General features: G+C 37.8%; 1 protein-coding gene across 4 annotated transcripts in view; it reads left to right on the top strand.

Moving 5' to 3' along the window:
* The window catches only part of ARHGAP6 (Rho GTPase activating protein 6), a 537,825-nt gene that overhangs the window by 413,358 nt on the left and 101,280 nt on the right, over positions 1-23,187 (top strand). For all 4 annotated transcript variants that reach the window (XM_035288889.3, XM_035288890.3, XM_054251125.2 and 1 more), the window contains exon 2: positions 12,202-12,361. In XM_035288889.3, coding sequence (XP_035144780.1) covers positions 12,202-12,361 — 160 coding nt within the window. The remainder of the gene's footprint in view (positions 1-12,201; positions 12,362-23,187) is intronic.

Here is a 23,187-nt window from a genome sequence, read left to right as displayed (position 1 = left end):
GAGAAAACTGGATTATCAGTGTCTGAGATGCGTGACAGCTAAAAACTGTTTGTGTCAATACAGATTTATGAGAACCTTATTTTTAGATTAATGATGTTGCAGCAGCTTGAAATGAGCAAACTCAAGCAGAAAGGATTGTGTTATGATTAATGGAACAGCATAATTGGGCTGATTTCTGTAAAAGATTCAGGCACAGGCTGTTTTGAAGTATGAAAGGGTAAAGTGGTTTATCTTTCCCTCTTAACTTCTTGAATATGGGTAGAACATTTTCGTTGCTGTGGCTGTGATAAATACGGGTTTGGGGGAACAGTTGGGATATTATATAAGGCTAATAATAAATTTGATTTGCATGTGCTGTCGTTTACAAAAGAGGAAAACATTAAGCCTCTAAATTTTAAAACGCTGTCTGGCTTTCATTATTATAATGGTATGTGTCTTATAATGAAGGGGCTTGGTGGTGGAAAGAGGGGAACATGAACCTAATGTTCCATATCTCATTATGCCACTGCAGCCCCTTTGCTTATTTGTGAAGTGAGAGGTTTGGATTGGATTATCATGAAATGTTATGAAATAGATATAGTCGTTATGAGTCTAAATTCCAGAACCTAAAGCCTGGCTTCAAATCCCAACTCTGCTACTTAATTGGTTTGTGCTCTTGGCAAGTTACTTAAGTTCTGTGCCTCAGTTTCTTCCTCTGAAATATGGGAATAATGATGGTAACATAGTCCTTAGGTTGTTGTAAGAATTAAATGAGATAATATAAATAAAGGGCTTAGAACAGTAACTAGCAGAGAGTGGACCATCTATAAATATGAGCAGTAGCTTCAAGGTTTAATCTGTCTCTGGAGGTCTGTTCTGATTTCAGTGAACTAAATTTAATTAGAGAAAGACAAGTAGAACCATCAGCTGCTGGCCCTGTCATTGAGAAGTTTCTAATTCATGCCAGTGTTTCCATTTTCTGCAACCCTGAGATCTGTACAGGCTGTTTTACCTTCTTCCCATGTAAGACTCAAGAGAAGCTTAGATCTAAGAACTAAATGGATGGCCATTAGAAAAGTCCACAATTCAACTGGGGCTACACAGAAATAAAATTGACCTTTTGCTCTGATGTTTTCTCCCTTGAGGACTTCCAGTATGTCCCCTCTATGCTAATCATTGGAAAGGTTCTTTCCACTGGAAACAAGATACAAGTGACATTTGTGTTTTTAGGTGGTGTTAGCCCAGCGCTGGGTTTGATAATGTTCATTTCTACTTTTTTAGTTTATCAGTAACCCAAGTGAACAGGCCATTGGGAGGTAACCACTTCTATTTCACCCTAGTATTTGGCTATTTTCTAATATCCTAAATTATTTTAATGTGTGATTTTTTTTTTTTACAGCCTCTCTGGGATGTTTCTCAGAGACAAAATCTTGGGGGAGGAGGAAAATGGTGATGGCAAAAGGCAGATCTAATCATAGATGTGCCTTTACTTTTAGTCTAATCAAGGGGTCAGTAAACTTTTTCCATAACGGGCCAGATGGTTAATGGCCCTTTACGGAAGGGCAGCTTCATGGACTGGGCAGCCTCTGTTGCAACAACTCAACTCTGCAATTGTAGCTTGTAGGCTGCCATGGACAATAACAATGAATGAATGTGGCTGTTATTTTCATAAACCAATAAAGTATGATTGATAAAAACCATTTGTGGGCAGGACTTGGCTTCCCGACTAATCAGCTTGTATCACCAAAATTCCTATTATCATCCCCATTTCACAGATGAGGAAAGTGAGGCATGGGGAATGTAAGTAGCTTGCTAAAAAGCCACATGCCTGGCTAGCAATTGGCAAAACTGGGACTCAAACTCAGGCAGCCCAGCTTGCCAGCCCTTGCTTTTAGCCACTATGCCACTATGCCATGCTGTACCTATGTCAACCAGACTCTGCCTGGGCTGCTGGGCTCCCGAAACCTGCCTGGCTCATTCCCTCACCTCCTTAAAGATTGGTGCAAATATGTTCTCTGTAAGGCTGTCCTGGTAGTTCACCCAGCACTCCTATTCCCATCACCCCGCGCTACCTCCTTCTCTAGCTCCTATCGCCCTGTAAAAAACTTCTTTGTATTTCAGCACACATTTCTTGTGAATTTTTGGTGTCTCTAAAACTTCCAAGTTAAGATGCTGTGTTAAGTCCTTCTTGTATAACCATAAAAATATCTGAGACTGAGTAATTTATAAAGAAAGAAAAAGAGGTTTAATTGGTTCAGAGTTCTGCAGACTGAACAGGAAGCATGGTGGCGGCATCGGCTTAGCTTCTGGTAATGGCCTCAGGGAACTTTTACTCAGGATGGAAGGCAACAGGGAGCTAGCCTGTCACATGGTAAGAGCAGAAGCAAGACAGAGAGGGAAGAAGTGTCAGGCTCTTTTAAACAACCAGATCTCACATGAACTCAGAACAGGAATTCACTATTGCAAGGACAGCACCAAGACATTCATGAGGGATCAATCCCCATGACCCAAACACCTCCTACCAGGCCCCACCTCCAACATTAGTGATTATATTTCAACATGAGATTTGGAGGGGACATACATGCAAACCATATCAGATGAGGATGCAGATTTAGAGTGGTGATGATTAATATTAATTATAACTTAAATTTCCATTTATTCAAGTCTTGTGGGAGCTTATAAGCCCTCCACAAGAAATTCATTTGTATTGTCTGATATTATCCCTATAAACTAAGAGTTAAGTCTTCTTCTTTTCTCCATCTTATTAATGAGGAAACCGATGTTCATAGATGTTCTGAATCTTACCAAAGACCTCCCATCTATTTGAATCTCAACCTTTATTATACAAAAAATAAAACTCATCTGGGGATGCTGCTTTATAATGGTGGTAATTGGGCCCTATTACTTGCGATTCTAATTCTTTAAATCTACCTTAAAGCTGAAGGAACCTACATGTTTAGCAATGATTCCGATGCCTTGCATCCACAAACCATATTTTAAGCATCCCTGCATCACCCCTTGTTTGGCCCTGGGGAGTTTACAGTTGAATGAGATTAAAGAGATGCTGCAATTAGACAGTAACTGCAAGAACATAAGAAAACAATGTGGTATAGAACCAAACCAAAATTATTTCAATCAATTTTATTTCATGGGAAAATCAAGTCTGTTTGTAAAGATGCAACTTAGCTCAAAAGAATGACTTTCTGAATAAAGCATAGGTATTAGATTGTTTGGGTTTTAGTTTATATTTTGCTTCTTTTTTTTCTAAACATAGAGACATATACTTCTGCTGGGAAGGAAATCTATTTAGTTAACACTTTTGGTGAGTTGTTCTCCAGTTAGTCAAGATTCTTTTATTTTCAAACATTTTTGTTTGCTGCTTTTAATTAGGTTTCTTGTGTTTGTGCGTCTTAATACTAGTTTAAAATAAGCCCTATAATTCTGTTTATGTGTACAATATGTAGAAAATACATGTAAAATACACATAGTAATACACGATATATATATATGAATATATAGTGCATATTTTTGATGATAAAATATATAACTGATTGTTAATATTTTCCAGCACTATCATTTTAAGGAGATTCTATATGATTTGGGCTTAACAGAACACTTATTTATGCTAAACCAAGGTTTCTCAACTTCTGCACTATAGACATTTTGGTCCAGATAGTTTTTGATTTGGGCTGGTAGTCCTATGCATTATAAGGTGTTTAGCTGCATCCCTGGGCTCTATCTTCTAGATGCCAGTATCAAATGCTGCCCCAGTTGTAACAACCGAAAGTGTCTCCAGACATTGCTAAATGCTCACTGGGGGCAACATTACCCCACCAAGGACCACTGTCCTATATCCTTTTTATCATATTGCTACCCTTTATTAATGCCGTCACATAGTACCCTAGACCTTTACAACTGCCGAAGTCTTTATCCAGAGACACTGGGTGGGTTTCAATTTCGTCTACATTTATAAAATTGAAACAAGTTTGAAAGTATCCATTTTTAATCCTTAAAAAAAATCCCATTATGACCACTCAGAAGACTAGATTTAGAAAGACTTCAAATGAGTCATCCACTTATAAGATAAACAGTCGCCAAAGAAAAATGCTGGCCTGGACCATGTATCTGAGAGTTGGGGAACCACCAGAAATATATTCTAGACTGTGCTGGTAGGCTCTGGTGCCCTTCCTCGGTGCTTGTTTACCAGTTTATGCTCCACGCCATGAGAATCACAGGGAGACTACGACCTTTGTGTTCATGTCTTACTGCCCCTATGAGGTCTGATGGGGGGGTATGGGTGTCATGGATTCACTCTTCCCTGCATCACTTATTTTCACTTTTATTTTTTCCCCCCATGTACTGGCATGGGTTTTTTTGTTTTGTTTTGTTTTTTGGCGTGTCAACAGGCCGTTTCAAAAGACTGTCTCTTAATGGTTTATTCGAATCCAGAATACAGTTTCCAGCATATATACAACATTGTATGGGTTGGTTAGGTTTCTAATTTATTTAACTCATGATATGCCTGATTCATTAGTCCCTAGATTGACAAATATTCAGTGGCTGTTAAGTGCCAGGTACTGCCTCAGATACTGAGAAGACCAAAGTGAATAAGCCAGACAAGGCTTATCAGGATTTCCTCCTGAATCTGGCTGACATATGTGGCTGATAATGCAAGGCCCTAGGACTGAGTTGCTGAAACATGGCAGTAGATGCTACATAAATACATGTAGGGCACTAAATGACCCTAATATCTATATCAGAGGTTGGCAAACTACAGCCAGTGAACCAAATGCAGCCTGATGCCATTTTTGTATGACCTGCAAGCTAAGAATTATGTTTACATTTCTAAGTAGTTGAAAAAATTTTGAAGGAAGGTTATTTTGTACACATAAAATTATATGAACCTTGAAATTTCATGTCCGTAGGTAAAATTTTTGGAACTTTTGTTTATGTAGAGTCTATGACTGTTTTTGCCCTGCAATGGCTAAAGTTGAGTAATTATGGAAGAGAACCTAAGACTCACAAAGCCTAAGGTATTTACTATATGTTATTTTCTACAATTCTATTATATGAGAAAAGTGCTTTCGGAATTCCAGTCTTGGAACCTCTCCAGCGCAAATCATTGGTGGTGGTACCTGTAATATGAAGCAGCACCTTAGCATCACGTAGTAGGGAGATAAGAATGTGATGGAAGGTCAAAACCCACTTTCAAGTGTCTGGGAGCGTGCCCTTCACCCCATCAACCTTCTTTTCTAATGCTCCTTTCTACTCTTGGATCCATTTCCTATTGCTGCCATAACAAATTATCACAAACTTACAACAATACAAACTAATGTTTTATAGTTCTGGAGGTCATAAATCTGATGTGGGCCTCACTGGGCTAAAATAAAAACTATGTTCCTTCTGAAGACTCCAGGAGACAATCCCCTTGGCTTTTTATGCTACTAGAAGCTGTGTGCATTTCTTGGCTTGTGATTCCTTTTTCCATCTTTAAAGCTAGCAGCTGAGCTCTTTAAAATCTTTCTCCCACCTCTGCTTCCATTATCACATTTTTGTCTCTGGATCTGCCTCTACCTCTTTCTTTCCTGGTGATGAGATTGGGCCCACCTGGATAATTCCAGATAATCTTTCCATCTCAATAATCTGAAATTAATAGCATCTGCAAAGTCCCTTTTACCATGTAAAATGACCGGGTGTGGGCATCTTTAGGGGAGACATTATTCTGCAACCACACCTTCCACCTGATAACTCTGTACTGCACTTCTCTCTACTGCCACAGAACAAAATGCAGGCTGAGGGGCAAGTCACAAGCTTGCAACAACCAGCCAAGATATTGTAGTAGCAAGAGTGGCTTCTGAGAATGTCAGATTCAAATCAATTTTTTTGTTGAATGAAAACACAAGGATTATGGCATCATTTCATTTGTTTAAAGAAGAAAATAGGATCATGATTACTCTGATTCAAAAAGTAAAATCCTTACTATTATGACTATCATAGAAATAGCTTTCTTTCCCTTGGTAGATTTACATCTTTCTTTGGCAATGGTGGAGGGCTTCTTGGATTTTCTGGACTTACTACAGAGCACTTACTATAGCCTAACTGAACAATGGGGATGCACACACAAACTGAACTAGAATCTGTTCAAGCCTTGAGCTCAGTGGTTCTCAACCCTGGCTGCATGGAAGGATCATCAGGGAACTTCAGAAAAAATGGACAAAGAAAATGTGGTACATATACACAATGGAGTACTATTCAGCCATAAAAAAGAATAAGATCCTGTCATTTGTAACAACATGGATGGAACTAGAGATCATTATGCTAATTGAAGTAAGCCAGGCACAAAAAAACAAACATCACATGTTCTCACTTATTTGTGGGATCTAAACATCAAAACAATTGAATTCATGGATAGAGAGTAGAAGGATGGTTACCACAGGCTTGGAAGGGCAGTGTAGGGGGTCGGGTGTAGGTGGGGATAGTTAATGGCTACAAAAAATAATTAGAAATAATGAATAAGATCCACTATTTGATAGCACAACAGGGTGACTATGGTCAACAATAACTTAATTGTACACTTTTAAAATAAAGAGTGTAACTGGGTTGTTTGTAATTCAAAGGGTAAATGCTTGAGATAGATACCCCATTCTCCATGATATGATTATGCATTGCATGCCTGTATCAAAACATCTCATGTACCCCATAAATATATATACCTACTATGAACTCCCCAAAATTTAAAAAGTAAAAATAAGGAAACAAACAAAAAATACAGATATTGTCTTGCTCAACTGGATTGCCATATCGAAATAACCCCAGATCTCTTTTGGTTAACAATTCCAAATATACCAAAGAAGTTTAAAAATCCAAGAGGTTAAGAACCATAGGATTCCATATATAATGGACTCAAATAAAAGCATCACACTTCACTTTTTATTATGCTGGGGTAGTCATTTGTAAACAGCTTGAAAAAACATGTATTTGTTGATTGTATTGGAACTGTTTTTCTTTTTTTTAATTGTACTTTAGGTTCTGAGGTACATGTGCAGATCATGCAAGATTGTTGCATAGGTACATACATCACAAGGTGGTTTGCTCCCTCTATCCCCCCATCACCTATATCTGGCATTTCTCCCCATGTTATCCTCCCCAACCTCCCCGCCCCGCTGCTGTCCCTCCTCTAGCCACCCCCCAACAGACCCCATTGTATGATGCTCTCCTCCCTGTGTGCATGTGTTCTGATTGTTCAACACCCGCCTATGAGTGAGAACATGTGATAATTGAGAGAAGAAAATCAAGGCTCAAGAAAAATGTAAATCGGCTATGTTCTATTTTGCCAGACTTAAGATTATGTTTTCATTCTATTTTTTTTTAAATACCATTTTCACCATGTCCAAAACTGGCTGATCTTCCTTCTCCCCTTGCAATCCTAATTCCCTCTGCCATTCGCCATCTTGGTGATTAGTGTTACTATCTGCCCAGTTGCTGAAGCTAGAAACCCAAGAGTCATCGCAGATTACTTTCTCTTCCCCTCACTGCATCCACTTTGTTCTCTAGCATCTATGTGGTTCTGTGTCTTCTGTGTTTGTTCAAATTGGAATCAGCATCCTACTTAGCACAGAGTCTTTTCTCATCTCTGCATCTTTGACTTACTCTCCCCTTTAATTCCTTAAGAAGCTTGTTTCCAGTCATCTTTCCTATATTTCAAATTTGCTTATGCTTCTCTCTCACTCAAAGTTCCTGAATGACTAGCCATCACCTATGGAGAAAAATCTAATCCAGTTTGCATTGCCAACAGAGATGGCCCTACAGAATGTGGCCCTGACTTCTGCTTGGCTTCACCTCTTTGCATTTTCCTCCTTCCAACCTTGTGATTCCCCAGACAAGCCTGTTTTCTCAAACTCATTTGCCTTGGCACCTGCTGCTAAAGTTGTATTGCTACTTCACGAACCCTGCCTCCTCTTACTCAACGTTCAAGCCTCCACTGAAACCCTACCTTCTCTATAAAGCTTTCCTTGATCCTCCAGATATATAACAAAAGCCTTGTTTCCTAGGCATTCATTGCATTTAGTACTTACTTCTAGTATCACAATTTCTGTGTTTTATGGATTGCTTTTATTCTTCCTACCTGAAAGTTAACTCTGAGGACAAGGACTGTATTGTCACCTTAATAGTCCCAATCCTATCACAGAGCTTAGCATCTCATCTATGCTTATTAAATATTGTTTGAACTAATTAACCAGGAAGACTTAGTAAATAAGAATAAAATGTCCCTTCTAGGAATTCATTTCAGTCATAAGCTGTAGTTCACAGGTTGGGAAACTCTATCCCACCAGCCAAAACCAGCCTGCTGTTTTCTTAAATAAAATTTTATTGGAATATGGCCACACTCACTGATTTATAAATTATCTATGGCTGCTTTCATGCCACAAAGGCAGAGTTGAGTAGTTGTAACAGAGACCACATGGCTCACAAAGCCTGATATGCTTTCTATGTGGTCTTTACAGAAAAAGATCGTCAAACCCCTACTACAGATAATTAAGCTCATTGGAGGTCACATCATTAAATGCTTTTAAAGAATGGGTATGTAATTCTGTTATGACACTTCAAATAGCAGTCAGCTCCCTTGGGTACCTAAGCTTCACATCTAAAATTTATAAACTCATCTGGGGAATTTCTATCTGGGAGAATTTTTTTTTAATTCCCTGATAGTGTTCCTTGTAGTTCCCTATGCTTAGAGGGTGAGTGAGGGGTACACCCAAGCCCTGAGCCCCTAACCCTAATACCTATATGTCCTATTTGTTCTTAGTCTGCTTATAGCAAAAGAAAAGGAAAGAAAGAAAGAAGAAAGAAAGAAAGAAAGAAAGAAAGAAAGAAAGAAAGAAAGAAAGAAAGAAAGAATTCAAATGCACTGGCCCTAAAAGAATTTTCTTCTGTTCACTGAATGTGACTGCAACCTCCTCACTTTGACTAGATTTGCTCACTCACTCCTCTCCCCTCATCCCCTCCTGCATTACCCTCCCTGAGCTTCTTCTGGGTTCATGCTAGTCTTCATCATTATCCACTGGGTGTAATTCGTACATGTCAAGGCAAAGAAACTAAAAGCCATCACTTCTTTTAGTGCTTACTCCAATTTTGCCTTCTCAGTGAGGTCTTTCCTGAGTGCTATCTCTAAAATTGCAAATTCCTTTCCTCTACTTCCCCTTCTTTGCCTTTTTCTCCTCCCTAGCAGTTATCATTATTTAACACACCATTCCTTTTACTTACCCTGTTCATTTTCTGCCCCTACCAGAGTAAATATCTTCATGGATTAAATGAATGAATGAAATCCCAGCTGAAGAGGTAAAATGTCAAAGAATTAATATAGTGCCATTCACTATTTGGAATGAATACACTAGGTAGTAATTTGCCACCAGTGTGAAACAAAGTGCTATGGCACTTTGTTGCTGGGACCAGTCTTTGTGTCTCCCTTCTTTAAGGTGAGTGACTTCTTTAAGAAGGTGAAGTCTTATGGGATTCTGTAAGTGTTCCATTCATTGCAATGAATACCTGCTTGGGCCAGCTCCTCTACTTCCCCAATAGAACTTTTATTTTCTTGATCATTGGGCAACAGTAGCTGCCTCTTCAAATCTGTTGCAGCATCCCTGATATATGAGATTCACAGGAAGTCTTCTTTAGTAAGGAGACACTGAGTTTCAGAGGATTGTAAAGTACTTTTTCTTCAGACATCACTTTCTCACTGTCTGCATTGAGCGGGAGCCATTCACCCTCAGTGGGCTGCAAGGGTGTGTGTGTGTGTACACGAGTATACTTTTAGGATTGTGAGAATCTTTGCTTTGACTCTTTGATGCAGAGTATTTTAGCATCAAATATCTCTCTAAATACTGTACATGTTCCTATTGATCATATTTCTAAGCTTACTGTGTTCAAAATAACTCACAAGAGTGCTATAAATAGAATCTAGAGCTTAAAGCCCTACATTCTTAGCTTGAGTCCTGGTTCCAAATTTTATAAGCTTTATGAATTGGAGAAAATTACTTAACTTCCACAAGCCTCAGTTTTATCATCTATGTTATTATATGTATATATACTATATGTTACTATAATATTCATATACCATAAGTATAAACTTTACTATATATGTCATATATTATAATAATAATAGATTATATTATCATATTATTATATTTCACATAAGATAGGTCAAAAACGTTAACCACTTCATCAGGTTGTTGGAGGGATTAACTTAAAAGCCCTTGACCATGGGTAACGTAATATATAATCTCAAATAGCTAGAAGGAGGATGTTGAATATTAGCAACCAAAGAAATGATAAATATTTGAGATAATGATATGCTTATTACACTGTTCTAATAACCATATGTATAGAAATACATACATTGCAATTTGGCAACATTTATCTAAATCGTATTTATTATGATTATTGTATGGTTTTTTGAGGAACAGGTGGTATTTGGTTACACAAATAAGTTCTTTAGTGGTGATTTGTGAGATTTTGGTGCATCCATCACCCAAGCAGTATACACTGAACACAATTTGTAGCCTTTTATCCATCAACCCCTTTTCACCCTTTTGAGTCCCCAAAGTCTATTGTATCATTCTTATGCCTTTGCATCCTCATAATTTAGCTCCCACTTCTTAGTGAGAACATAGAATGTCTGGTTTTCCATTCCTGAGCTACTTCACTTAGCATAATAGACTCCAGTCCCATCCAGGTCTCTGTGAATGCTATTAATTCATTCCTTTTTATGACTGAGTAGTATTCCATCATGTGCGTGTGTGTGTGTGTGTGCTATACACCACAGGTTTTTTTTATCCACTCATGGATTAATGGGCATTTGGGTTGGTTCCACATTTTTTGCAATTGTGAATCATGCTGCTATAAATGTGTGTGCAAGTATCTTTTCTGTATAATGACTTATTTTCCTCTGGGTAGCTCTCAATAGTGAGATTGTTGGATCAAGTAGTTCTACTACACTGTTTTTTTTTTGTTTGTTTGTTTGTTTGTTTTGAGATGGAGTTTCACTCTTGTTACCCAGGCTGGAGTGCAATGGCACAATCTCGGCTCACTGCAACCTCTGCCTCCTGGGTTCAGGCAATTCTCCTGCCTCAGCCTCCCGAGTAGCTGGGATTACAGGCACACACCACCATGCCCAGCTAATTTTTTGTATTTTTAGTAGAGACGGGGTTTTACCATGTTGACCAGGATGGTCTCGCTCTCTTGACCTCGTGATCCACCCGCCTCAACCTCCCAAAGTGCTGGGATTACAGGCGTGAGCCACTGTGCCCAGCCGTACAGTGTTTTTCAGAGCAACTGTATTAGTTTACACTCCCACCAGCAGTATAGAAGTATTCCCTGTTTACTGCATCCACACCAACATCTATTATTTTTTATTTTTTGATTATGGCCATTCTTGCAGGAGTAAGGTGGTTTGCACGGTGGTTTTGATTTGCATTTCCCTGAAATTAGGGACGCTGAGCATTGTTTCACATGTTTGTTGGCCATTTGTATATCTTCTTTTGAGAATTGTCTATTCATGACTTTAGCCAATTTTTGATGGGATTGTTTTTTTTTCTTGCTAATTAGTATGAATTTGTTTTAGATTCTGGAAAGGAATAGAAAATCTGCATAGAAATACATATGGTTATTAGAAATACATATCTAGTTATTAGAAATACATATCTAATAACCATATGTATAGAAGCATCACCATGTGCCCCATGAATATTTTCCATTATTATTTGCCAATTTTAAAAAATGCCCTTGATGCAGCCACTAGCACACAGTAGGCTCTTGATACACATTCATCCCCCTATATCTGATGTACATGATGGCAATTAGCAGCAGCACAGTTTCTCCTGTTACTGAGATACAAAAGTTAAAAGTTCCCATGTGTTCCCATAAAAAGTAGGAAATAGGATCCTCACAGTATCTTTCTACACAGTTTCCTTAGGCCTATATGCATAATGAGATGAGGTCATGTAACCCAGCAGATACTGGAGATTTTGACTTTTGCAACTGACTGAGAAGATCCACAGTAAACTAAAAGAGGATTTGAATATTCAAGAGGATTTGACTTTGGGAATTGAGACCCAATTTTGGAACGCAAAGGTGGTTTGCCTGACTTTATTACTAAGAGAGGATGAGATTTGTGAGAGCTAGGTGAACTCTATAACAGTTGATTTTTTTTTCTTTGGCCTACAGGGTGATTTCACCTGGAACAGCATGTCAGGCCGCAGTGTACGGCTGAGGTCAGTCCCCATCCAGAGTCTCTCAGAGCTGGAGAGGGCCCGGCTGCAGGAAGTGGCTTTTTATCAGTTGCAACAGGACTGTGACTTGAGCTGTCAGATCACTATTCCCAAAGGTAAGGCCTCCTCTGCTTTTCTGCTGGGGAGCACTGCAGGTCAAATATTGGCTCTGCCAAAGCCATGAGCTATGAACTGTTCTCACACCTAATATTCACACAGGAAGGAAACTACAGCTTCTTGGTTGTTGGCTGACATTAGTGTCCATTTGAAGGACATGTTAAAGTGGGACAATTTTCATGTCAGCTGATATGTTTATTTAAAGTGAAGGTCAACTTGGGTCATTACAAAGGAAAGCTGTGTGTATATAAACAGCCTATATGAATTCAGAACAACTAATTAAAAAGAATTTTCAGAAAGGTCATCTTAAAGGGTCAAAAGAAAAGCTATGCCTATCTAAGTTTTGTTTCAAAATAAGCCATTTGAAAAGAATGCCTTAACACTCTGTTAAACTTGTCGTTTGACCCTATGCGAACTCAGAATCAGGGATTTTACCAAAGTTAACTCCTTTGTATCCACTTTTTCAGCAGGTGTGCTCTATTTTGCACTGGAGCTAGTGCACACCTGATTGGCCGATATTTGCCTTGTAAACAGATTCTGATTCCAGTCAAGATGCGATACATGTACTTGAATTTCTGGAATCCATAAAATGTTGTCTCTGTATGTTTTCTATGTTATAAAGGCACTTTATAATTTGTATTGATATACAGCAGACAGCTACTGTGAGGCAGAATGAAACTATGATATACAAATCGAGTAATATGCCGTGAAAAGCAATATTGACCAGTGGGCCTGAAACTTAAAGGAAAGCAGAAGACAGAGAGGAAGCTTCTATAAGCTAGAATATTGCCTTGGAGGATTTTGGTATCTGCAGAACTTCTCTTCTTTGTTTTCTTTTGGAGAAGGTTGAGGGGATGCTTCATGAATATTTGTTCATAAATAGTTCATATATATATACACATATACATATATATATACACATATACATACATATATATATACATATACATACATATATATATATATATATATATATATATATATACACACAACATATGTGCATATATACATATACACATATGTGGTTCTCAAGCAGGGCTGATTTTGCTCCCCACCCCTGGGGACATCTGGCAATGTCTGGTTATATTTTTGGTTATCGCAGCTCAGAGGATGGATGCTCCTAGAATCTAGTGGGTAGAGGCTGAGGATGCTGCCCAACACCCTATAATAAACAGGACTTCCCCCTGCAATGAAAATTATCAGGCCCCAAGTGCTAACATTGGCTTACCTTGCTCTACACACATATATTCACATTCTGGCACCCACATTGGCAGTGCTTGAGTTCTCTTGGTTCAGCTGTGGCTAACAGAAAGAATGCTGGCTTGGAGGTCTAAAGACTAGGATTTGTGAACTCATCCTGTCACTCATCACACATGCGAGCTTCAGCAACTCACCTTTGCAGTAGGAGGCTCAGTTATTTGAACAGAAAGAGTAACACAAAAACACTGACCAGAGATTTTCTTGGGGTGGTGAGTCTTAGGGCCATGTTTTGCCTTAAAGCAGTAACCTGAGACTCCACTGGAGGTCATGACAGAGTTCAGACGGGCAAGGTAGGCAAGGCCAAGGGGCTGATGAGACATGCATATTTCATTGGCATATGCCTGCGCCTTTGGCTTTCTTGTCACACTGTTCACTACCACAATCATACCATGTTCTTTCTAAAAGGAAATCCTCACCCCTGTTCTATTTTTTCATGCTATTCTCACACATAGAGGCCTCAGCTCAAGTAAGAAGAAAATCACTTGGGCAATTGTGAAAAATAAATACTAGTGACCGTCAGGCCATGTCACTCTTTTCCTTTAAAAAGGCTCTCCTGCCTTACCTGATATTGATTTGGTTGTAGGGTGAAGATGAGGCCTGTTCTCCCTCCCACTTAACTCACAAAGTGGCCCATGTGGGGCCAGGGCCAAGAGTTTTGTCTCCCTTTAATGAGCACAGACATTCTTTTCATTCCTAAGGAAAAAAATGGAAATATTGTTAGCAAGCTCAATTTGTAGTGAAGGGAAATGATAATTTTGAAAAGTTTTTGAAACTTGGATTGAACGCACATCAGATAAGATATCAAGGAACAGATACTCTCTGCGGCTTTGTTTTAAAATCCAGTTGATTTGATTTTTCTCTTAGTTCCTGATTTTGAAAGAGTCCACTAAACAAATTACCTTTACCAAAAGCAATTTTATAAAACTTGTCTACTAGAGGCTCTGTCTGCATTGATTATTTCTGAGGCTATGTGGGTATCAGCACATCCAGGGAAAGATTTGTGCTATCGAAAGGTTCGAAGATATTCCTAGGCCACAGCAGTTATTTTCATATTTTTCTACCAAAATAGGAACTACAGTTCCTTCTCTGCTCTATAAGGGAGAAATTGTTTTTTTGTAAATCATTAGTTCCTATTTTGATAGAAACAGATACCACTTGAGGGTTTCTGAAGCTATTGAATTGGGCATATGAATATATGTATACAATGAAAATGGGTACATAGTCGAGCTCACATTTTTGTTCTCTGTCACATTAGCATGATCATAGGGATTTATTCGTGGTTATCTATTTGCAGAACCCTCTCCTGTGAGACTGGTGCTTCCAGGGTTTAAATGAATGCTATTTTAACATCAGCTGCCAGAATTTACCATAGAGAGGAAAGAATTGAGGATGGGAGAGTTTGATATTACTGGATGATGTCCTAAAATGGACCACAGAGGTGGAACCCAGAATACAAGTGGAGTGTTTGACCTTCTTTTATGCTATAACAATAGATGGACATTAGTTATATGGACACTGATGGAAGTGAGTTAGAAGATGGTGGGAGAGCATGTGGGATTTTACTCCAGATTACTTCTCAGCACCCAGCAAAATAGGAAGCAATTTAATCCATTAGGAGTGAGGGTGGAGAAGAGGTCCTGGAAGTTTGAGGAAAGAGGAGAGGAGTGGAAGAAAGAGCAGCTAATGGACCAGCAATATCACAGGATTGCTGGACAGGCCAAAAGGTCCGTTTGAGGTTAGTAGATGGGAATTTTAAATAAAAAATAAACATCCTGGCAGCTAAACACTGTTAAGCTAAATACAGCACTTCAAACTTTTAATTTCCCAGCTTATTTAATCCAAATCTCCTCTTTCGAGTTAGTATTTTCCAGTTGAATTCAGTGAAGTTGAAGAGGGACATGGCAGTTGAGAGTATATTTGTAGTAGGCAGAATAATGGGCCCCCGCCCACCAAAGATGGCCATGTCTTCATCCCTGGAACCTGTGAATATGATACCTCACAGGCCAAAAGGAACTTTGCTAATGTGATGAGTTAAGGTCCTTGAGATAGGGAGAGTATCCTGGATTGTCTGAGTGGACTCAAACTAATCACACGGGTACTTAAAAGTGCTGAAACTCCCAGCTGTAATCAGGGAGAGATGTGACTATAAGTATGGTAAGAGAGATGCAATGTTGCTGGTTTCAAACACACAGGAAGGGACCATAAGCCAAGGAATGCAGATGGCCTCTAGAAGCTAGAAAAGTCACAGGGACAAATTCTTCCCCTGGGTCTCCAGAAAGGAACAAAGCTCTGCTGACACCTCAGTTTTAGCCCAGCGAGACCCATTTCAGACTTCCGGCCTCTAGAACTGTAAGATGATAAACTTGAGTTGTTTAAGACACTAAGTCTCTGGTCATTAGTTACAACAGCACTAGGAAACTAATACAGTATCCAAGGGAATTATTATAATCCCACAACACAGAGTCTAAATTGGATAAGAAAGGAAATTAGGAAGAAATATAAAAATCAAGAATAAATAATATGAAGATGTCAATTATGTCATTAATTATCTACAAGCTGAATGTGATTCCAAAATAAAGTACCAACAGAATTTTTCTTTTTGGTAATTTTACTAAATTAATCTAAACATCATCTAGGAAAATAAGTGAAGGTTGTCAGGGGAAATATGATAAAGAGATAAAATGGAGAGTAACACTGTTTACTAAAATGTGTCACAAAACTATAGAATTAAAAATGAACCAAAATATATATGAAAATGTATTAAATGTAAATATGGTACTTCTTATAATGGGGAAAAGATGGGTTATTTTTGTATTTGAGACAATGAGACAATCATTGTTAAGAAAATAATAAATTGATATGGAAAAAAAGATTCAAGGATCAAAATGAAACTATAAATGATGTACCAGAAAAAATCATAGCTGGATATATATATATTTTGCACTAGGGAAGGCCTCCCCAGAAAACATAAACAAAGGGAGGGACAAATTTCACTACATTTTTAAAAATAGAATTATCTGTGACAGATACGCAAATAAATAAAAGTTTATAGCACCTTTGACAAACTAAAGGCTAACTTCTCAACTATGTAAAACTTTATTACAAATTAATATAAAAAATGTAAAATACAGACAAATTGCAGGTAGCTCACAGAAATACACAAGTGGTATAAATAGATTTGAAAAGATGCTCACCATCACATTCATTAAAGAAATGCAAGCTAAACACCAAGGATATTTTTTTTCTCTCAGATTGTTATGGCTCCAAAAGTTGGATGATATACTTTATGGGGAAACAAGCACTCTCATACACTGTTAGTAGAGGTATACATTGTTGCAAGAAGGTGCAAGGCAATTTGGCAACATTTATCTAAATTGTATGTATGTATGTATGTATGTATGTATGTATGTATGTATGTATGTATGTATGTATTTTCTCTGTGGTTTTTTGAGGAACAGGTGGTATTTGGTTACACAAATAAGTTCTTTAGTGGTGATTTGTGAGATTTTGGTGCATCCATCACCCAAGCAGTATACACTGAACACAATTTGTATTCTTTTATCCCTCACCCCCTTCCCTCCCTTTCTCTGAGTCCCCGAAGTCTACTGTGTCATTCCTATGCCTTTGCATCCTCATAGTTTACCTTCCACTTATTACTGAGAACATACAATGTCTGGTTTTCCATTCCTGAGTTACTTCACTTAGAACAGTCTCCAGTCCCATCCAGGTCACTGTGAATGCCATTAATTCATTCCTTTTTATGGCTGAGTAGTATTCCATCACACATATATGTACCATAGTTGCTTTATCCACTCATGATTGACAGGCATTTGGGTTGGTTGCACATTTTTGCAATTGTGAACTGTGCTGCTATAAACATGTATATGCAAGTATCTTTTCCATACAATGACTTATTTTCCTCTGGGTAGATACCCAGTAGTGAGATTGTTGGATCAAATGGTAATTCTACTTTTAGTTCTTTAAGGAATCTCCACACCATTTTCCATAGCAGCTGTACTAATTTACACTCCCACCAGCAGTGTAGAAGTGTTCCCTGTTCACTGCATCCACATTGCATTGTGGTTTTGATTTGTATTTCCCTGATTATTGGTGATGTTGAGCATTTTTTACATATGTGTGTTGTCCATTTGTATATCTTCTTTTGAGAATTGTCTATTTATGTCTTTAGCCTACTTTTTGATGGGATTGTTATTTTTTTCTTGCTAATTTGTTTGAATTTGTTGTAGATTCTGGATATTAGTACTTTGTCAGATGTATAGATTGTTAAGATTTTCTCCCACTCTGTGGGTTGTCTGTTTATTCTGCTGACTGTTCCTTTTGCTGCGCAAAAGCTCTTTAGTTTAGTTAAGTGCCGGTTATTTATCTTTGTTTTTATTGTATTTGCTTTTGCATTCTTGCATTTTTCTAGATTTTAAATGGCCCAACAATTCTACTTCTAAGAATGTATCTCAGAGATACATACTGGTATTTGTTGGGGTAGGCTAACTAACCACTCTGTGCCTTAACACTATAAAAGTTTCTTTCCTGCTGAAGCGCTATCTAATGCAAGTTGGCAATGGGGCGAGAGGGGCAAACTCTGCTCCAGGCAGTTATTCAGGGAAACAGGCTTCTTGCATCTTGTGGCTCTTCCTTCCTGTGTATCCATTTAGCCTGGAGATGCACACACTGAATAACTAATAAAATAAAATAGCCAATGAACTTAATTTGTTACCCCTTCTAAACTTAACGTGGTTCAAAAGGAAACTTTTGAAAATCCTTCTGAGAATCTGGAGAAATCTTTAGTGGTTGAAATCAGGAAGCAATGATTTTCCCTGTCAGCCCGAAATTACTCCATGGAGGCAAGCATGGACTCTTCTGATTATTCAAATGGCTACTTTTGGCATAGGCTCTTGTATCAGACTATCTAGTTTATAAATGGCCAACTCTTAGTAACAGAACCAGGAAACAAATGTAAAAATCGTCAAGAAATTAAGCAAAAACTAATGGTCTACACGAACTTTTCACTTATTCAAATACATTAAAGGAGCCCTTTTTATATATCAGGTGGTATGTTAGGTCCAATTAATATTATTTTGGTAACATTTTAATATAAATTGTCAAAATCAGGGGTTAGCAATTGATCCACTGCCAAACCCAGCTTACCATCTGTTTTTGTAAAGTCTTACTGAAACACAGCCATGCTCATTCATTTACACATCATTTATGCCTGCTTTCACTCAGTTTCAGAGTTGAGTAGCTATGACATCATCTCAAAAGTTTACTATCTGTCCCTTTACAGGAAAAATTTGCTGATGCCCGATCTAATGTAAAATGAGAGAAAGTAATTTATTTCTGCCGCAATCAGTACAGCATGTTAGTGTAGGCAATATGGCTTAACCTTATTATATCATAAACAAAAATTTTTTGAGTTCAATGATTCTATGAGAGAGAAATACATATTTGTGTTTTCTTTACAGCTGACTTTTTTTCTTGTATCAGTTCATTTCTGATATCACAATTGAGAAAGGCTTTGTTTATGTATTTTGAAAACAGTATATGGAACAAGGAATGGCTGATGATTTAAGAAAATATGGACAATAGTCTCATAAAAGAGTACCCTGATGGCTCAAAGTTGCTCAATTATATGGCTTTCTTATAAAATGATCCCTCACCATTATTCCTTAGGCAATGTCAAACCCAAGTAAACAACTCAGTGAAATAAGGAAAATTATATTCTTGCTAGGCCAACATTGCAGCTGTCTTCAGTTTGTGATTTAGATGTTGATTTAGAAAATAAAAGTAACCGGGTGGACAAGGAAATTGAAATTGGTGTTTATATAACAACCCTTGATAGAAAAACACAACTGTCCTATTTCTGTTATTCTTTCTGGCAATGCCCAGCTGAAGAGGTGATGTGCTAGAACTGCCTGCCAAAGCCTTTTGTGTAAAAACAAGATTGAAACCTGGTGCAGAAGCCACAAAATCCACTGTAGATAGAAATGCCAATGGGAAGCAAACACCACAATATAGGGATTATCATGGAATAATGAGACCACTGGGGCTACAGACCCTCAATAAAGGTCTCTATTGTGTGAACTGTGGAGCTAATTGTACCTTCTGTGTGTCTACAGTCCGCTTTTCTGTGATCTTCACACAGAGGCTGGTGATTTTCCGTGGGGTAGGGCTACGTCTTAATTGTCTTTTATCTGGACACCAGCTGTACTGCCTCATACACCAGTGGCCCTCAGCAAATCATTGAGATGTGAGTGAATGCATGTAGGCATATTATTTAATAATAAGCATTTAAATTAAGCTCCTTCTCTCACTCTTCCCTATATCTCTAAAAAGCATTGATCTCTTTTCTCTCGTTTCTCCCAGTATCTACAGTAATGATTTTAAAAGGACCTCAACACTTCCTTACTGCTTTACTTCATGCTCAGTTTCCAGTTTTCCCTGATGGTCTCATAGGGTTGATGTAATGATGTAAATGAAGTAATAACCATAATGAGCTTAAATCACTTCCTGACATCTTACATACTCTCCACAAAACTTATCCATCACCATCATCATCATCATCATCATCATCGTCATATTTGCCATCACCATATCACTTTGTCCTGTATTTCCCCTCAACCCCATGTCATTGCATCATTATACTTCATTTTAATTATAGCCATGGACCCCCACCTACTTGCCTCAAATTCAGGGCTTCTCCTTTGTTCTATCTACCACCCATAAAATCACCATAGCGAATCTTCAACCACAGTAGCTACTCCTTTGTTGGAAAAACAAACAACAAAACAAAAGTCCCAAGACTCCCCATTGTCTGCCAATCTCACTATCAAAGCTATTTTATATTTAATACTATTTCATATAAAAGAAGAAATCCATTTAGTTTGCAGCCTGTTCCCAGGATGTACCACAGACTTTTATTTGTTTATTTGTCTTAGAACAGCAAGTTGCAGATTTTTTGTCCACAACCTATCTGCAGTGAGAATTACATTTTATATCTCAGTCCAGGAAGTTCATGAAGCCAAACAGCTTATCTTTATCAGAGATACATTTGGATATTCTTTATACTATTCTCTCCTATCCTCTTCTGTCTTATTCTTTCAGTTTCAAAATACATTGTCGTGATCCACTAAATTTTCTTAATTTATTAATAGGTTATAAGCCCCTATTCAATAACACAGTCTTGGAAGGTATATGAAATAGAGAACAGGGAATCACAAAGGAAACAACAAAAATATCAGTATGGAAAAATTAGTTGTTTTTCGTTGTGGTTCTCAGAGCCTTGATAAAGTAGATGGGACCATGGTGATGAACCTAAGGCTGGAACCATACCTGAGTATCTTATGCCTTCTCTCTCTAGAGCCAAACTGAGGGAGTGACACCCAGAGGGCTTTCTACATTGCTTCACTGCTCTTTCTGATAATACCAATGGATATGCAACCTGAAGGAGATATATATGTGGGGTTTTAAGTTCTAGCTGCGATAGAGGATTCAAAACTGTGTCAAAAGGAGTTCTTATCATCAAGGAGTTCCTAGTCAATAGACAGAGAAAACATGAATACATCAATTATATTAAAAGATAGAGCAGTGGATATGATCTGTCCAAGTTGACTTTGGTGACCCTTATAGATAGAAGCTGCCTCATCCACCTACTCTAGTAAACACAAAAAATGACAAAGATATTTTCCTGCAAGTTATTTTGTAATTTTCTTCTTGGATGCTCTTCTTAGCACTCTAGGACTTTTACCATGTAAAGTTCTCAAGTGTCTGCTGCCACTATATGATCCTGTGTTGGTCCCAAGCAGTTGTGGAATTATGTAAGCCATGTGCTTTGTACCATGGTATCACAAATGACTTCCTTTATGTTCTCAGACAACATAGTTTTCTATCCAAGTTCTTGTCTCAGCTGGTCACATTTACACATATTTATATGTCTTGTTGGAGCAGCAGTCACTATTGCACAAGACTCTGGCATCTTGACCAAAACTTCTGTCACTGCAGTTTCTGAATATTCTGGCACCTTTCAAAGATTTCAAGACCGCACTATTATCTCTGTTGGGATCATGGCCCAAAATAAACTTGACAATTATGAAGAATGTCCTATCTTTAAAATATTAACAGGAGCTTTCATTTTTGCCTTTTTTCTTGGTTTCCCCATGGACAAAATAAAAGCAAATACGTGTACATTAAAATTAAATACTGTGTGTATTTTTTAACCAATCGGCCTTTTTAAGTCATTTGGAATCAAGCCCTCAAGATTATTTAAAAATTCAACTAGTGGGTGTTACTAGAGTTTTACATATGGAAAGCTCTGGAAGAGTTGTTTAATGGGTTTTCACTTAAGATAGATGTGGGCAAACTAAGCTCATGGGCCAAAGCCAGTTCACTGCCTGTTTTTATAAAGTTTTATTGAAAGCCAGCCATCTCCATTTCTTTCTGTATCTCCTATGGTTACTTTAGTTCTACAGTGGCAGAGTTGAGTAGTTTTGACAGAGACTTTATGGCTCACAAAACCAAAAGTATTTACTTTCTGGACCTTTACAGAAAAAGCTTGCCAACCCCTAATTTGAGATTAAAATAATAGTAATTCATTGTTATTATTTATGCAGTTGATCAACTATACTATTATGGTTCATTTCACTTTCTTCATTATTTAAATTCATGATGTAGTAATTATGTGCTTTTTAATGATCAGATTTTTGTTATTCTTAGATGTTTTAATGCTTATATTATAGTTACGCATGCTTAATGACAGATTTATCCTGAGAAATGCATCATTAGATGATTTTGACATTGTGTGAAACATAATATAGCCGACTGCTTTTAGGCTATCAACCTGTACAGCATGTTCCTGTACTGAATACTGTAGGCAATTGGAATGCAGTGGTAGGTATCTGTGTATCTAAACATAGAAAATGCATAGTAGAAATATTGTATAAAAGATAAAAATAGTCTAGCTGTATGAAACACCTCCATTATAATATCTTGGGACCACTGTCTTATATGTGACCTGTTGAACAAAATGTTGTTATGTGGTGCATGACTGCATATATGATCAAATATTTTTTTAAGGTGGGGTGAGTTCCTTTGGTGGCATTAAACAAGAAATAAAAGTTAATATTTTTATGACTGGTTTAAACAACTGATGCCACCATACAGTCTATATGCACATAAGTTATACATTAAATGGGTTACTTTAATAAGTCAATCTTCAGCGAAAGTTATTAGTTTTACTATTACTATCTTGTTTGATGACTGAAAAGTGAGCAGTATTCCCTTCTCATGTCCTAGAATTGCAACACCTTCCAGTGCCCAAATCAATACTGGGAAGCAGAAAGAAATCACTGAGATTGACTTGAACTAAGGTTTGTTTCCCAAGGTTGGGGTGAGAACTTATACCAGGATGAGCTGCATGGAGGGTGAGCAACTGACAAAATGGAGCAAGGAATAATTGCAGCAGGTGGGTTGAGGGGAGCAGGATAGAGATGGATTTGGATTAAACACCACTGGTATACGGAAGAACATTGTCATCTTCTGCCATTGCAGAGAAGTG

This window comes from Callithrix jacchus, chromosome X (assembly GCF_049354715.1).
Source record: "Callithrix jacchus isolate 240 chromosome X, calJac240_pri, whole genome shotgun sequence".
NCBI classification, from domain to species: Eukaryota; Metazoa; Chordata; class Mammalia; order Primates; family Cebidae; genus Callithrix; species Callithrix jacchus.
This window is presented reverse-complemented; position numbering and strand designations above follow the sequence as displayed.